The sequence below is a fragment of the Aspergillus caelatus genome (assembly GCF_009193585.1).
Source record: "Aspergillus caelatus strain CBS 763.97 unplaced genomic scaffold BDV27scaffold_88, whole genome shotgun sequence".
Taxonomy (NCBI): domain Eukaryota; kingdom Fungi; phylum Ascomycota; class Eurotiomycetes; order Eurotiales; family Aspergillaceae; genus Aspergillus; species Aspergillus caelatus.
In genome coordinates, this window is record NW_022475351.1 from 1 (window position 1) to 13,480 (window position 13,480).

At 47.4% G+C, this 13,480-nt stretch overlaps 7 protein-coding genes and 1 non-coding gene across 8 annotated transcripts; 4 read left to right on the forward strand and 4 right to left on the reverse strand.

Moving 5' to 3' along the window:
• Window positions 1-708: 708 nt before the first annotated feature.
• On the forward strand, window positions 709-1,893 carry BDV27DRAFT_157781 (uncharacterized protein; the record flags this gene model as incomplete). The annotated part of the gene is made up of 2 exons (XM_032072574.1): window positions 709-727; window positions 1,157-1,893. The coding sequence occupies 2 exons, from the start codon at window positions 709-711 to the stop codon at window positions 1,891-1,893; spliced, it is 756 nt and encodes a 251-aa protein (XP_031927555.1).
• A 399-nt stretch (window positions 1,894-2,292) lies between these two features.
• BDV27DRAFT_172307 (DUF4246 domain-containing protein) lies at window positions 2,293-4,380 on the forward strand (the record flags this gene model as incomplete). Its single annotated transcript, XM_032075828.1, has 1 exon — window positions 2,293-4,380. The coding sequence occupies one exon, from the start codon at window positions 2,293-2,295 to the stop codon at window positions 4,378-4,380; it is 2,088 nt and encodes a 695-aa protein (XP_031927556.1).
• Window positions 4,381-4,677: 297 nt separating this feature from the next.
• On the reverse strand, window positions 4,678-5,454 carry BDV27DRAFT_172308 (uncharacterized protein; the record flags this gene model as incomplete). Its single annotated transcript, XM_032075829.1, has 2 exons — window positions 4,678-5,251; window positions 5,300-5,454. 2 exons carry the CDS (start codon window positions 5,452-5,454, stop codon window positions 4,678-4,680), a joined length of 729 nt encoding a protein of 242 aa, XP_031927557.1.
• A 409-nt stretch (window positions 5,455-5,863) lies between these two features.
• BDV27DRAFT_t116 lies at window positions 5,864-5,934 on the forward strand. Its single transcript has one exon. It is a non-coding gene; the product is annotated as a tRNA-Gly (tRNA).
• A 118-nt stretch (window positions 5,935-6,052) lies between these two features.
• On the reverse strand, window positions 6,053-6,802 carry BDV27DRAFT_157784 (uncharacterized protein; the record flags this gene model as incomplete). Its single annotated transcript, XM_032072575.1, has 2 exons — window positions 6,053-6,210; window positions 6,319-6,802. The coding sequence occupies 2 exons, from the start codon at window positions 6,800-6,802 to the stop codon at window positions 6,053-6,055; spliced, it is 642 nt and encodes a 213-aa protein (XP_031927558.1).
• Window positions 6,803-7,236: 434 nt separating this feature from the next.
• On the reverse strand, window positions 7,237-8,354 carry BDV27DRAFT_172313 (uncharacterized protein; the record flags this gene model as incomplete). The annotated part of the gene is made up of 2 exons (XM_032075830.1): window positions 7,594-8,354; window positions 7,237-7,533 (listed from the first exon to the last, which is right to left on the reverse strand). The coding sequence occupies exons 1-2, from the start codon at window positions 8,344-8,346 to the stop codon at window positions 7,240-7,242; spliced, it is 1,047 nt and encodes a 348-aa protein (XP_031927559.1). The 5' UTR covers window positions 8,347-8,354.
• A 919-nt stretch (window positions 8,355-9,273) lies between these two features.
• BDV27DRAFT_172315 (thioredoxin-like protein) lies at window positions 9,274-10,194 on the forward strand (the record flags this gene model as incomplete). The annotated part of the gene is made up of 3 exons (XM_032075831.1): window positions 9,274-9,288; window positions 9,440-9,772; window positions 9,847-10,194. 3 exons carry the CDS (start codon window positions 9,274-9,276, stop codon window positions 9,931-9,933), a joined length of 435 nt encoding a protein of 144 aa, XP_031927560.1. The 3' UTR covers window positions 9,934-10,194.
• A 24-nt stretch (window positions 10,195-10,218) lies between these two features.
• BDV27DRAFT_172317 (serine/threonine-protein kinase) lies at window positions 10,219-12,252 on the reverse strand (the record flags this gene model as incomplete). Its single annotated transcript, XM_032075832.1, has 4 exons — window positions 10,219-10,303; window positions 10,357-11,671; window positions 11,728-12,193; window positions 12,226-12,252. The coding sequence occupies 4 exons, from the start codon at window positions 12,250-12,252 to the stop codon at window positions 10,219-10,221; spliced, it is 1,893 nt and encodes a 630-aa protein (XP_031927561.1).
• Between the last annotated feature and the right edge of the window lie 1,228 nt (window positions 12,253-13,480).

A 13,480-nucleotide genomic window follows, 5' to 3' on the forward strand; every position in this document is an offset into this window, starting at 1 on the left:
TCGATAGCAAGCAATAGACTATACAGATTTTAGTATAGTATAGAAAGAAAAAAAGGGATGGAGAGAAATTAATATCTATTCTAACTAATTAACTAACTAGATTAGATATAATAGTCACGTATATATATAACGCGAAGAATTTATCAGGATCACACGCGTCTATATGGCTCTCCGGAATGTATATGTATATAACAATATCGCTACAGCGCTCTACAAGTGACTTGGGGGGGAGGGGGGGGGGGCTTCGGGGCACGCACACGGGGCGGCGGGAGTACGGACCGGGGGGGGGGAGGGGGGGGGAGATATGAAAAAGCCGGACGGACGGACGGACGGACGAATCAGCGGGCGAGAAAGGAAAATGGGAATCTAGGTAGGGTGGATCTACCACTAGGGACTAGGGTAATCGTATATTCTCCACTGTATGAAGGGCCGAACGACTCCTCGCGGACCATCCGGAAGCATCCCAAGAAGGAAGTAGATGCGTGGAACTAATTTAGTATCGTCCGTACTTTCAATAGTATAAGGCACGAGACAACATTAGATCCCGATACATGGGGGTTTCTCTTACTTGATGCTTTTCGTTACGTAAATATACTAGCACGGTAGCACTAGGTTCATCTAGTATCGGAGGAACCGAACTAGATATTGGTCGACTGATTGGACGACTTAATGTAAGACATTTGCTATCTAGACTCTTATTGAAATTAAATGAAGTACCGAGAATACGGTATGTATTGGTATTACTGATATCACTACGGCCTCCCTACAACGTCCGTTTTCAAGTAGACTCTCGCCTAGGGTACAGGTTCACAAAGTCCACAGAAACTAAGAGGAATACTGAAGTCGTAAGTTAGATGAAAAACGTTGGGTTGGTATCTAGATAACAATGGCGTTCTACCAAGAAAGTTATTTCCCCTAGGATTGTTACATCGGGGTTCAGCTAGCAATTCTCTGATCAATTAGTAGGGAGGTAGAATGCCTATATCAGTTCTTAAACGTATAAATTTCTCATAGAAAAGGATGAGTGGATGCAATCGATTCTTATATGCCCCTTCAAGTCACAAAAGCAAACACAACTAAAGAAAAAGAGTACACTTGACTATAAAGTATTTTCTTCTTCTCATTCTTTCCTGTCTTCTGCTTTTGACAGAGACAGCCCTAGCCTCGAACACGGCAGGCCCCGCGGAGACTTTATTCTTCTACAATGCATACCTGATCGAGTTCAAAACCGTGAGCAACCCTAAACAGCGAAAGCTTGCCAAGGGGTGCGTAGGGGCACAAAGCCCTACTCCCTGCACTTACAAAAACTTCGTGAAGCACATTCTCTACCGCGGCGAGAAACTCCAAGTCGAAGACGTAAAATTTCGGGACACCCTCGATAATGCCGGTACTGCTGGAATTACAGAGACTTCTAAACGATTGAGAGAGCGCGGTTTCAAATGCGTGTACGATCTTTCTCGTCTTGTGGAGGGTGCAGGGAAGGCGACCCCTTTTTCGAAAGTGTTCGAAGCCGTTGAAGAGCAGATCAAAGAAAAACTCTCCTTATCTAGCGTCGAGAGTGAAAGGAACAACATGAAGACTGCGTTGAAGCTTATCAAACAAAATCGGGTCGCAGATAACATGAAATACTTCATTAAGGAACTCGAAACGCGGATGGGAATCGAATTCGTCAAGAGCCCACGGACCACGGATGATGGACGCGCATGGCAAGTATATGAAACCAAAGAAACAGCATCAAAGTATCCAATTCACGATAACCTTTCAAAGGAGGCACAGGATATTGTGAAAAAACTGCGAGACGGAAAGATTGTGGTCAAGGATTGGTCCTTTCTATCGCATCAGGCCGTGATTGTGAAAGTTAAAGATCTCCAGAAGCTCGTCAATAAGTGCTGAGGCAAGCCCTTATTACAGCCTGCGTCCTATCCTGCTGTATAGCTATATATAGTATTCACACAAATGTATTCCGAATAACGTTTTGTTGGAAACCCATCGTGAGCTGGTTGAGTCAACGAGCATGGCCAATCTTTATCGATTTAGGGTTAAAGCTCGGGTTCGGTAAAATTACCGAACCCGAGTTGTATTTAATTTAGTTTCAACTTAACCAAGATATTGTATTATATTATTTATCTGCTCTTGCTTTCGACAATGGGGCTACTCCGTATATTCTATTCCTCCGTGCGAGTCCACCGGTGCCTCTTCGCAAGGGTACCATTATATTAACCCAGCACTCCCTCGGGGTGATGTCAAATCTTTCAACTTTCTCTATGCCCCTAACGTTGATCCATCTTCACCATGGGTAATAATGAACTCGACAACTCAGGAACAGGTCCCTTGAAGGTCCCCGGATTTAACAATTATCCCCTTGAGCTGACCCTCGACTGTGAGGACAGATTCCACGATACGGTTCCGATGGACTGGTTCAGCTCCCCTCTAACTGCTCGGGAGCTGGCCATGTTGAATCTCATGGAAACACTGACGGACCGACCCGGATGGTACAACCTCATATTTGATAAGCACACTGTCACAAAGTGGAAAGAAGAAGCCATAACACGCCCGATCATTAGCCACAAGGCATGGGACTGGTGCTTGGCTGAACTGCGTGATAAAGCGATACGGTTTAAAGAAACAGGCCAGATTTTAGTATTAAACTCTGGTAGTGCTGTCTGTAAATCCGACACAATTATCCCCTCATCGGTTGGCTTGAAGATTCAACAATTTGTCTCCAAATTGTCGGACGAGTGTGGAGACCGGAAAGACTGGGAACCCAGCTCCAATAAGCTGATTTGGAACATGATCGACCCGTCTCTTTTCCCTCTAGTATACGGACAGACGCGCGTTCTGGTGAATGGCGGCTGTGTTCCACTTGAACAAACATTGGAAACCTACGGACACGGCGAGGTTGCACCCAGGCACGACCAGGAGCGTGAAATATTGGAGGAGTTTCCGGACAGTGATGACAACGCGAGAAGCTTGTTGTTCTCTCACCGATTCCAGTGGCTTCCCTGTGAGGTGGAATTCTGTGGGCCAGCAGGATCGACAGACGTACGAATTACCTCTTATGTTAACAACCTGCACCCAAGCAGACATCGCTCTTTTTATGAAACACTTGAAGAGGTAGTGTCTCAAGTCATTGAGCCGTGGAATGAGACATTAATCAAAGGAACCCCCATTGATTCTAATTTGTCTTCCCCACCGGGCAGGGCGCCCCGGAGAATTCAAACATTTGGTGTTGAGTGGCGAAACGAGTATCCAAAGTGGGCAGAAGATCTACCAACGGAGCGGGATAGTGATCTCGAAGCATGCCACAACGCACTTGCCCGTGTCAGGGACTATGTCGCCCTTCCGGAATATGGCGTTAAAGTCGAATGGGACGGTCTTGAAACAAAGGAGATTCCACAAGATTGGGAGAACACGGTATCTTTGAAGGATGTGGTCGATGCAAAATATACTCGCCTGTTTCGCTTCGAGCATTCCGACCCGGGTCTCTACTCGTATGAGGAATGGAAGGCAGGAGAAACCGCAAAATCTATAGTTGGGCCCACGGAGAATGACATCCAGTGGGAGATAGACCCTAAGGTCTGGTCCTCGCTACATGATATGAAAGATCCCATGGATCGTTACAAAATCCTAGAGGGCTCTCGCAAGAGGTGTAGAGATCATGATTATTATACAGTCAAGCTTCAAGAGACATTCCGCGATAAAGGCCTACAGGTCATTGTGAAGTTGGAAGGGATTGAGCTAACACCAGAAAGTCCATCTTACCCAGGCGAGGACTGGCATACAGACGGCCTTCTTAACGAGCACATTGTGGGAACTGCGGTTTATTTCTTCGACATGGAAAACGTAACAAGTAGCAGGCTCTCGTTCCGTCAAGAGATCGAAATGAATCCAGGTGTATATCAGTTTGAGGGATGGGATGTACCGTACCTGGAAAAGTTATTCGGTGTTAAAGACGAGACACCGGCTTTCCAAGAGCTCGGGTCTGTATCGATTGGCCAAGGACGTCTTATAGTCTTTCCAAACACACTCCATCACCGCATGGAGCCATTTGAACTGATCTCCAAATGTCGGGCCGGACACCTTCGATTTCTGACACTGTGGCTCGTCGACCCATACTACCGCATCTGCTCTACGCGGAATGTACCACCGCAGCGGCATGACTGGTGGGCAGAAGAAGCACAGTCGCTGGTAACATCGGCCCATTCGCTTCCTCAAGAGTTAGCTAGTATGGTCATCAACGAAACACATAAGTGGCCCATGGATCTCACGGAGGCTCAACAACATCGACTCGAACGAGGTAAAGATAGCGCTATTGCTCACGGCGCGATGGAATATCTGAACCAGGACGCCGAAATAAATCTTTTTAAGCCAATGTACTGATATTTGCATTTGTACTGATTCCTTCAAATAGTATCAAGGCTATAGTCTTTAAACGTTTCAATAGTTAAGGCTCTAACAGGTTAATTACTACTTTTTTTCCTTCATAATATTAAATCTTTAGAATTTTTCTAGAACATTTGATCTGATGTATAAGATACTATAAATATAAATAAAAAGAGGGAAATAACCGCGACGACATGAGAAGATATGTAATAGAAGGTTTATAACAGCATTAGGGCTCATCAATCTGCAATATTATTCACTACACTGCTCGGCTTTACCTGCAACTCCACCCATTCAATCCTCCTTCTCCATATACGGCAGACAAGCCTCATAAACCTCCCTAAAACCAGGGTACCCAAAAAACCTCCGAAACACACTCTCCTCCACAACCCTCGCAGACTGAAGAGACCCCGCAATAAAGAAGTCCGTGTAAGTCGGCCGGGCGCCCAGCAAAAATGGCCCATCAGCTCTATCCATCTGCATCAACTCGCCAACAGCACGCGTGTCGTCCTCTACCGCGTCCCAACTCTGCTCCTCTTTATCCAGATCAAGTAGATCCTCAAGCCGATGCCCCAGCGAGGCCTCACGGGTACGCGGGAAGTACTCCTGCGCGCGCGGCGATAGGATGCCTATCTCGCGGGGCATCACCGAGGTGAAGAAGATTGGGCCGATCACGGCGCGCGATTTAGCCTCGATCTCGCGGCCTAGCTCTGATGTTAGCGGGACTGGTGGATCGGGGTAGGTTGACTCGAGGAACTGGGCGATGGAGGCTGAGTCCGTTATATATGTGTTGGTTGGCACGTGCTGGATGGCGGGGACTGTGTATTTGGGTTTGGATGTAGAGGTGGATTCGCTCGGTAATATACCACTGGAAACATTTTAGAGTGGGAGACTTCAAAGGGCGGATTTGACTCACAGCCCTTTTAGCGTGGGCTCAATGTCTGGAAATTCGAGGAATATGGTCCGGTAGGGAATACGCTTGTAGTTCAGCATGAGGCGGATGCGCCAGACAACGGGGGAGAAGCAGACGTTCTTGGTGCAGGCTAAGTCATACAAAACGATCTCGGCCATTTTATACTACGCTCTCTAGTACACTCTCGTACACGGGATTGAGGGAGTGCTGGGAAAGCTGACTTTTGAAATACTTATGGAGAGGGTTGTTTGTTATCTGGACGGGACGATTGACCCAATTAAAGGTAGGAAGGTAAGATGCAATGTCCTGGGACTCTCAGATACCCCTCCTTCTGTCCAGCCATGTAGAGTGGCAAGCAATTGTATTTATCATCAGCATGCGGGTTTATCCCGGCTATCCTCTAGTGTATGATCCATCATCCCTCACTATATCCAATCATCTGCTGATATGTATCGATACTCTCTATATATCCAACTCATTAGGGCACGACAAATTCTCTCACAGATTCAACCTTGGAATATAAGACAAAATAATGATAATCCTTTATCAAGAGCCAATAGCTCAACAGCATCATTGGTCTAGTGGTAGAATTCATCGTTGCCATCGATGAGGCCCGTGTTCGATTCACGGATGATGCACTAATTTTTTGCTCTTTTATCCCCCCAAACCAAGTAATCCTGTATCTATCTATACCCAGTAGTTTCACATATATACCCAGAGCTACACATAATACACACTACACATAGTCTAACATCTCTAACTCTTAGGCTTAACACAAATACCAATTCCCCCCAACACAAGCACCATCCCCAACCAAGTCTCCTTCTCAATAACCTTCCGTTCCACATACCACTCCCCCAGAACAGTGAAGAGGAAGGCACTCGAATTAGTAAGGGGCACTGTTAGGGATAGTTCTGTGTACAAACTATATCAGCGAACTAGAAACATTCTCAAGAGGGTAGGATAGTACAAAGCCAACAATCGTGACAATGGCCAGAGACGAAGAGGACACAACAACATACCATGTTTCCCAACAAGAAGGAAGAACCAAATACTCCCCGTCAAGTTAATAATCAGGGGAACGGAGTACGCGGGCGTACGGAGGAGATTGATAACTGTCCAGAATATAGTTGTGATTTTTGTTTTGAGCCAGGACTGCGATGGGCGCATCCATGCGGGCTGTTGTTGCTGTTGTTGTTGGGTACCTGCTGCTGGTAGAGGGTGGTCTTCATCTTCTTCTTCGTCTGACGGATGGGTGTTAGGGGCAGGTTCGTGGTCTGTGTTTGTTTGCTGTAGTTCTTGGGCGTCGGGATCAGGTTCCTGCGACTGCGATGCTTGTGCTTGGGGCTGTGACTGGGAGTGTTGCTCCTGGCGCGCGTTGAAGTCGGCTGCGGCGCGGCGGATGAAGGGAGTTGTGAAGCCCCATGCTACGCCGACTAGGAGGAAGGAGAGGATGTAGTTGAATACCGGGGGTTGGTCCGGAGTGATGCTGGCGTCAGGGTCCATCCTTATTTCTTTTGTATGTGTGGTGTTTGTATTTGATTGCCAGGTTGTGCTGGTTGGAATTGAGTTGCGGAGAGCGGAAGGGGGGAGATTTAATTTAGACTGATTACTGATAAGATAGACTTCCGTGATAAGGTCTTGGCTGCATTTGTTACCTAGGTATTGCTGGTATACTATACTGTATGTCCACTACGAAAATACACACTCTCTTTACTTTAATAATAGGTGTAGAGTGAGGAATATATTTAAGAAGTATGATAATATCAAAATTATATACTACAGGAGGGATTCGCTATTGTCACCCACCCCACGTGTGACAGGACAATTAGTTCCGCGGTGGATGATATGAAATATAGATCAGCATGAGTTGAGTATAGTTAGACGACACTTATATCAGCCCTAGATGCAAATATCGTCGGGTCAGAATAAAATAAAAGTGCCTAGGCCTCCCTCTCAGCATTCTCCATGAACCACCGCACACTTCGCTCAAGACCTTCCTGCATGCCCACCTTAGGACGATACCCAAGCACCTGTTTGGCCTTGTTTCCATTCAACGTGCGGATGAGAGTACTAAAGCGAATACCCTCACGTGTCATATTGGCAGGTCTAGTACCGCCGGAAATTATCCATGCAACCCACTCGTTCTGGAACCCGAGCGTCAGCCCAACCCACTTCGGGATAACCACAATATCCTCAGACCGGACTGGATTACCCGCCAGGGCGGAAACCGCCCGCTGGAAGTCTCAAAAGAGCCAGGGGTCTTCATTGTTGAGATGGAAGCATTCCCCATCGACACGGGTTGATGCGTCTGCCGGGGAGGGCTTGCCCCAGGCATTGAGAAGGGCATGAGCGGCTAGGAGATGTGCATCTGCTAGGTTTCCCACGTAGATGAAATCGTACGGGTTCTGCCCATTGCCAATCTGGAACCGGGTCTTGCCTTGGCGCGCGACGGCGAACATTTTACCTAAGGAGCCGACGTCACGCTCGCCGAATACAAGACCGGGTCGGATTGCGCAGGTGAGGATGCCTCGATCGTCCTGGCCGCTGTTGCGGTTGGCAGCTTGGATAGCGTCTTCTGCATCTGCCTTGGCGATGCAGTAGACCCGCTTCTGCTGTGCGGGACGCAATATGGGCATTTCCTCTGTGGTATCAATGAGATCAGTGTGGTTATCATTGATGACGCCCGGGGTAGATGTGTTGACAAGGGCTCGCACGGTATTCACCTTCACTGCGGCATCTAGGAGGTGATGTGCGCCGTCGACGATGATGCGCTGGTAGGCTGACTCCGGAGCGTCGGAGAACCCGGGCGATGCTGTATGGAAGATGGTAACCGGGCGGGCAATCTGCATGATGCGCTGCACATCCTCGACGCAGGCCAAATCGCTATGATGGTAGTGCACGTTCGGATTGGGGTGGCGGTTGCGGTCAATATTTACATCAATCGAGTGGATGCTGCAATCAGGCTCCTCCTCGAGAATTTTGGCGATGATGTGGTAGGCTATGAAGCCATTGCCGCCGGTAACAAGGACAGGGCCGATGCTAGACATGATGTCCGATAAACACAATGGGAAGTTGGAAGAGAGAAGGAACAGAAGTCGAGAGAGGAGAAATTCAGGAGTAGCGGAACTCTTGGTCTTATTGTCTTTGTTGGCTACTAACCTAACTGGCTAAGATGCCCAAGATCCCTGCATCATTACCGTGCTTACTACGACTAGTGTGATTGCCACGAGATGAGCAGGTCAATTATCTTTACTTGGGATTTGTTAGGCCGCAGGATTTGACGTATCTAGTCTAGTGTGCCTCTTGGAGGCATCAACGTTCGCTCATTCCTTACAAGATAGGATCAGCTCTCCAAGTCTTACATAATATTCGTACTTTAACTAACATTGGTTTATTTGTTGTTTTAATTACTGAGTATATATAGTAGATCTACTCTTTAATCCTGAGCTCCTCCTTTATAGTAGTTGATACTAAGTTATGCTCCCGTAAGTCAATATATCCAAACAAGTACTATTATAGATATCAGTGAATTCTGATCCAGAATAAGTATTAGATCTTTAAGATAGCTTAACTCAATCTACCAATACAGGATAACCAATCCTTGACACATATATATCCAAAAACAAGGACACAAGGAAACCAAATATCTCCTTCTACCAATCAAACAATACAAGAAGATATCATTCAACAGCTATCTACTTAAACCACAACTCAATAAAAAGAAATGAATCCCCGCACCCCAACTCGGAAAAGAAAACATCTTACTAAATCGGGCCCCCGATAGGAACTAAACCACCCTAAGCCCGAAACAGCACCGCATAAAAAAACATTTATGACGTAATCAAACCCAACCACCTCCGACTCATCTTAACCAAAGTACAATACTCAATACTCAATTGATTACTCATATTAACACCCTATTCAAACCAAAATACCCCATCCAAACCACAACAGAATAAGACAAAGCTGTCAAGATGGTCTTTCGATTTGTAGGTTCCAATCCCAATCCCAATTCCAATTCCAATCTCCAACCAATCCAATCCAATCCAATTCAAAATCTCCAATCACATTCCCCTACCACAATAAACAACCACCCACCCAACCCCTCCAAACAAAGACCAAATAACTAACAAAAAACAGCCCAAAACCCTCGACCCCATAACCCTCTTCCACAGTCCCAGCGCCCCGGCGTCCCAAAACGCCCTGAAAACCCTGCAACGGACGCTGGCCGCCGCCGAAGCGAGCGAACCGCAGACGACCAAACGGGGCGAGTTCCAACTGGAAGTGACGACCGAGGCGCCGACGACGGATCAGCTGCGGAATATCCTGGATTACGTGACGGCGGATCCGGCCGGGGCGGGGAGTAATCGGGTTGTGTATGGGGTTGAGCAGGTGGTGAAGGGGGCGAGGGATGCGGAGGATGCGCTGAAGAAGTTTAAGGAGAATGGGGCGCAGGGGATTGTAAGGCCTATTGTGAGTTTCTCATTCTTTCTTTTGTTTTTCTCTGGGGTTGGGGGTTTGGGAGTTGGCTAATTCGGGCTTCTTAGACGGTCGATTGGACGAATGGACGGGCTGTGCTGGGGGATAATGAGTCGGAGATCCTGAAGATGGTGCATCAGTTGGATGTTGATTAGATTCTTTCCTTCGGTGTGAGGACTTCCTTGGCTACAATATCCTGGCATGGCTTGGTCTTGAAAATTTGGATTTCGTTTATCAGTCCACGATACCTCTATATATCATACAAGCAATTACACTCAACTCCAGACCATGACCCTTGACCCGGTAATGCATACAGTCGGATATGAACATTAAACATATACTCGCTCATCAAATCCAGTCATGGTCAATTCGAGATCCAGCTCGTACCGTGCCAGTAAGGAGGAAAGAAGGTAAAGAAGGTAAGGGAAAGAAGATATGCGTTAGAACATCGTCCCGAACGACCCGTCTGTCGCAATGGGTTTCCGCGGTGAGCTGCGTCCTCCGTCCATTGCCTGTTTTCGATGCCTATGTCTTTCATTAGAATCTATGGTATAGTAACTATCGCAGAACGAACGTACCTGAATGTAAGTCCAACGAATAGACCCTTGCCCATCTTCTCGTCTCGTTCTGCCATTTCCTCCAATGCGCGTTGCTTGTCATGGACCTCCTTGTACTTGGCCATGTCCGCTTCGCTGGTAAAGTCGTCGAAGTAGCCTGTGTCCGTCTCCGAATCCAGTTCGGGTACAAACGGCGCACGCTGCTCGCGCAGCCGGTTGAAGTCAACCTCCGCAAAATAGTCATGGGCGTGAATCTCATAGATATTCTTGAACCGTTTCTCCTTCGAAGCCACCAACTTCGTGATCAGATCCCACATCCGTCGCGACAGGAAGTAGTTCGGGTCTTCATATACTGGTTTACGGTGCACCTTTTGCCAGTTCTTCAGATTCTGCCACGTTTCATCTACCGTGGCGCCGGCAAAAGGTGGGTATCCCGCCAGGGCCTCAAACAGCATGCAACCCAAGCTCCAGTAGTCGACTGTGAAATCATGCTGCTCGCCCTTCAATACCTCCGGCGCCATGTAATCGGGTGATCCGACGATGGACTTGGCGTAGTTCACTTGACGCTCTCGGAGGGTGCGATATCCCTGGCGTCGTTCGGCCATCGTGCGCTGCTCCATTGGACGACCGAATGGCACTGGCGTGTTGCCCACCTCCTCTAGCTTCACGCGCATGGATTCGATCTTGCCGGGATTCAGCATACCTGCCGTCAAGCCAAAGTCGGTCAACTTCACATGGCCTGTGGAATCGATCAGGAAGTTCTCTGGCTTCAAGTCGCGATGGATATATCCCAGCGCATGCAGGGCATCGATGCAGCTGAACATCTCACTAATATAGAATCGCGCGTGGCGGTTGTGCAGAACTCCGGTATTGTTGAGGAGTGTGCGGAAATCTCCACCGGGTACATACTCCATCGCAAGGTAAATCTGGTCCTCATCCTGGAAAGCGTAGAGTAGCTTGACTAGCCATACACTCTTGGCGGCCGTCAGGATGTCGCGCTCGGTCAGAATATACCGAATCTCGTCCAGCTTAAACAGTAGCTTTTTGCTCATGACCTTCAATGCGCACACCTCCCGGGTATCCTTCTTCTGCGCCAAATACACCTGTCCATAGCCACCCTGGCCGACCTGCGTCAGGATCTGGAAATCGTGTTGGCGGAGCCGGGTGCGGCGCTTGCGGAGGTGGGCCCGTTCCCGACCCAAATATTTGAGAAGGGTCGGCTTGTAGTCATCCATGGGAGTTGCGGGCGGCTCCGGGTAGGCATTTCGGAATTGAGAGTAGCGGGTTTGGCGATTGTGCACATAACTGAGTAGGTCGAAATAATGGTCGAGAAAATCTACAAACGGTTAGCAGGCTCGATCCCATCGGTTAAGAATGTGCGCGGACACCTACAGAGCTGTGTCACGTTTACCAATCGTTTTACCCGAGGGTTCTGCCGTTTCTCCATCTCCTCTGGTGTCAACCCCCTCATCTGCACCTGACGTCTCTGAATGCTCTCTACATCGCGTGGCTGATACGTTTGGTGACGAGAGATGGCGGCCGCAGCGGGATTTGGACCGAGGTTTTTGCCCACCCGCGTCGGACTCGGTGGTGTGTTCTCCTTATTTGCTTTGCGTGTCGGACTACCTGGGGGCTGTCGAATGACGCTCTCGCTGAAGTCTTCCACTGATTTTTTCGGAGAAAACATGGGGTGACTGTAATGGTCGTAGGTGCCCTTGTTGGGCGAGGTGGGGTTGAGCTTCATCGCTTTATCGAAGACATTTGGTAGGTCTAGGGCGCCCGGTGGAAATCTATTTTTGCTGGGACTGCCCTGCGGCGTCTGGATAGGACTGGTAAACCCATTCTGAGAAGTAAAATTCTAAAGGGACAAAGCCTGATGGCTGTGCATACGGAAAGAGCGTAGCTGAAAGAAGACATTTGTATGCCAGGTGAATAACCTAGCCTTCAACTCCATTTTCACGGTAACGAAGCCTAATATTGGCTGATTCGGCTTTCCTGGTCAAAGTGACTCTCATCGCTTTATATATGTAATTTACCTTGTTATGTGGATGGTTTTGGGTTGCCTTTGGTAGAATTACCTGAGTTCCGGCTCCTTTATAGGTCTATCTACAAGTTGGAAGAGGTGGTACCCATCTTTATCAACGCTTCAAAGTACTTTTTATAACCTATGTAAATAATTAGCTAGTTATTGAAATTGTCTCATCTCTTTATATATAGGATATTATTTTGTCCTGCCAGATTCCTTGTTCGCAATCAACATAGCCAAGGTATCTCAGGGACTCGGATATATTGACAATACATGCTACTAGTTTATGCAGCCAGTCGTACAGACTTTTCTTAGAGTCGAAGGCTAAGTAAGTACCTTGATCAAGTGCCTCCAAGGTATACCGACCCAAATCCAGATAATATTTATTAAATTTCCCCCAGATATTAATGGTATTATTTTCAGTAGTTATCCGCTTGCTTTGCTTCTGAATATCTACTAATTCGGAGAAACTTTGCTGGTGCGCCTCCAAGAGACTGTGGCCATCTATGGCAAGTAATGTGGATGCTACTCTCTTGGCATCCCCTCGATTTATCGCCGTTTGGTAGTTTTCGAACTGTTCTGAAATAGTACTTGGGCTGAAAATTTGAGCTCTTCTATGATGTGAGAGATTGATGGTATGCAATTCGCTGGGTTCAGGCTGCTGACGGGCATGATCACCTGGAGTTTCATAGTATGGCTGAGCTGTCTGTCTACTCTTGTCGGTATAACTGCTATCGGACGAGTTATTCTCTACTATTTGCCTATTCTCGGAAGGTAACAAAATTTACCAAATTTCTTTGGGTAAATATATTATTTTTCTTCTGTCTTTCAGCTCTATTTTGTACTGGAGAAGCAAGTCTGCCAACTCGATAAAAGGGTCTGTGTCGGTAACTTTATTCCCAGTTAACGGATTTTGATTGTGTAGTACAATATGTATGCCTTCCCCCTCGCGATTTGTTTTAAATAGCCATCTACTCAATACTCTTAGATCTTCTTCTAGTTCATTCACGTTACTCAAGCGAGGATAGATATATACGGGCCTCAGATATTCAAACTCCATATCTCAAGGTGATGGATTTTAGTCTGGGATTTGCGATTGAAAGGTCGACAGAAATGATT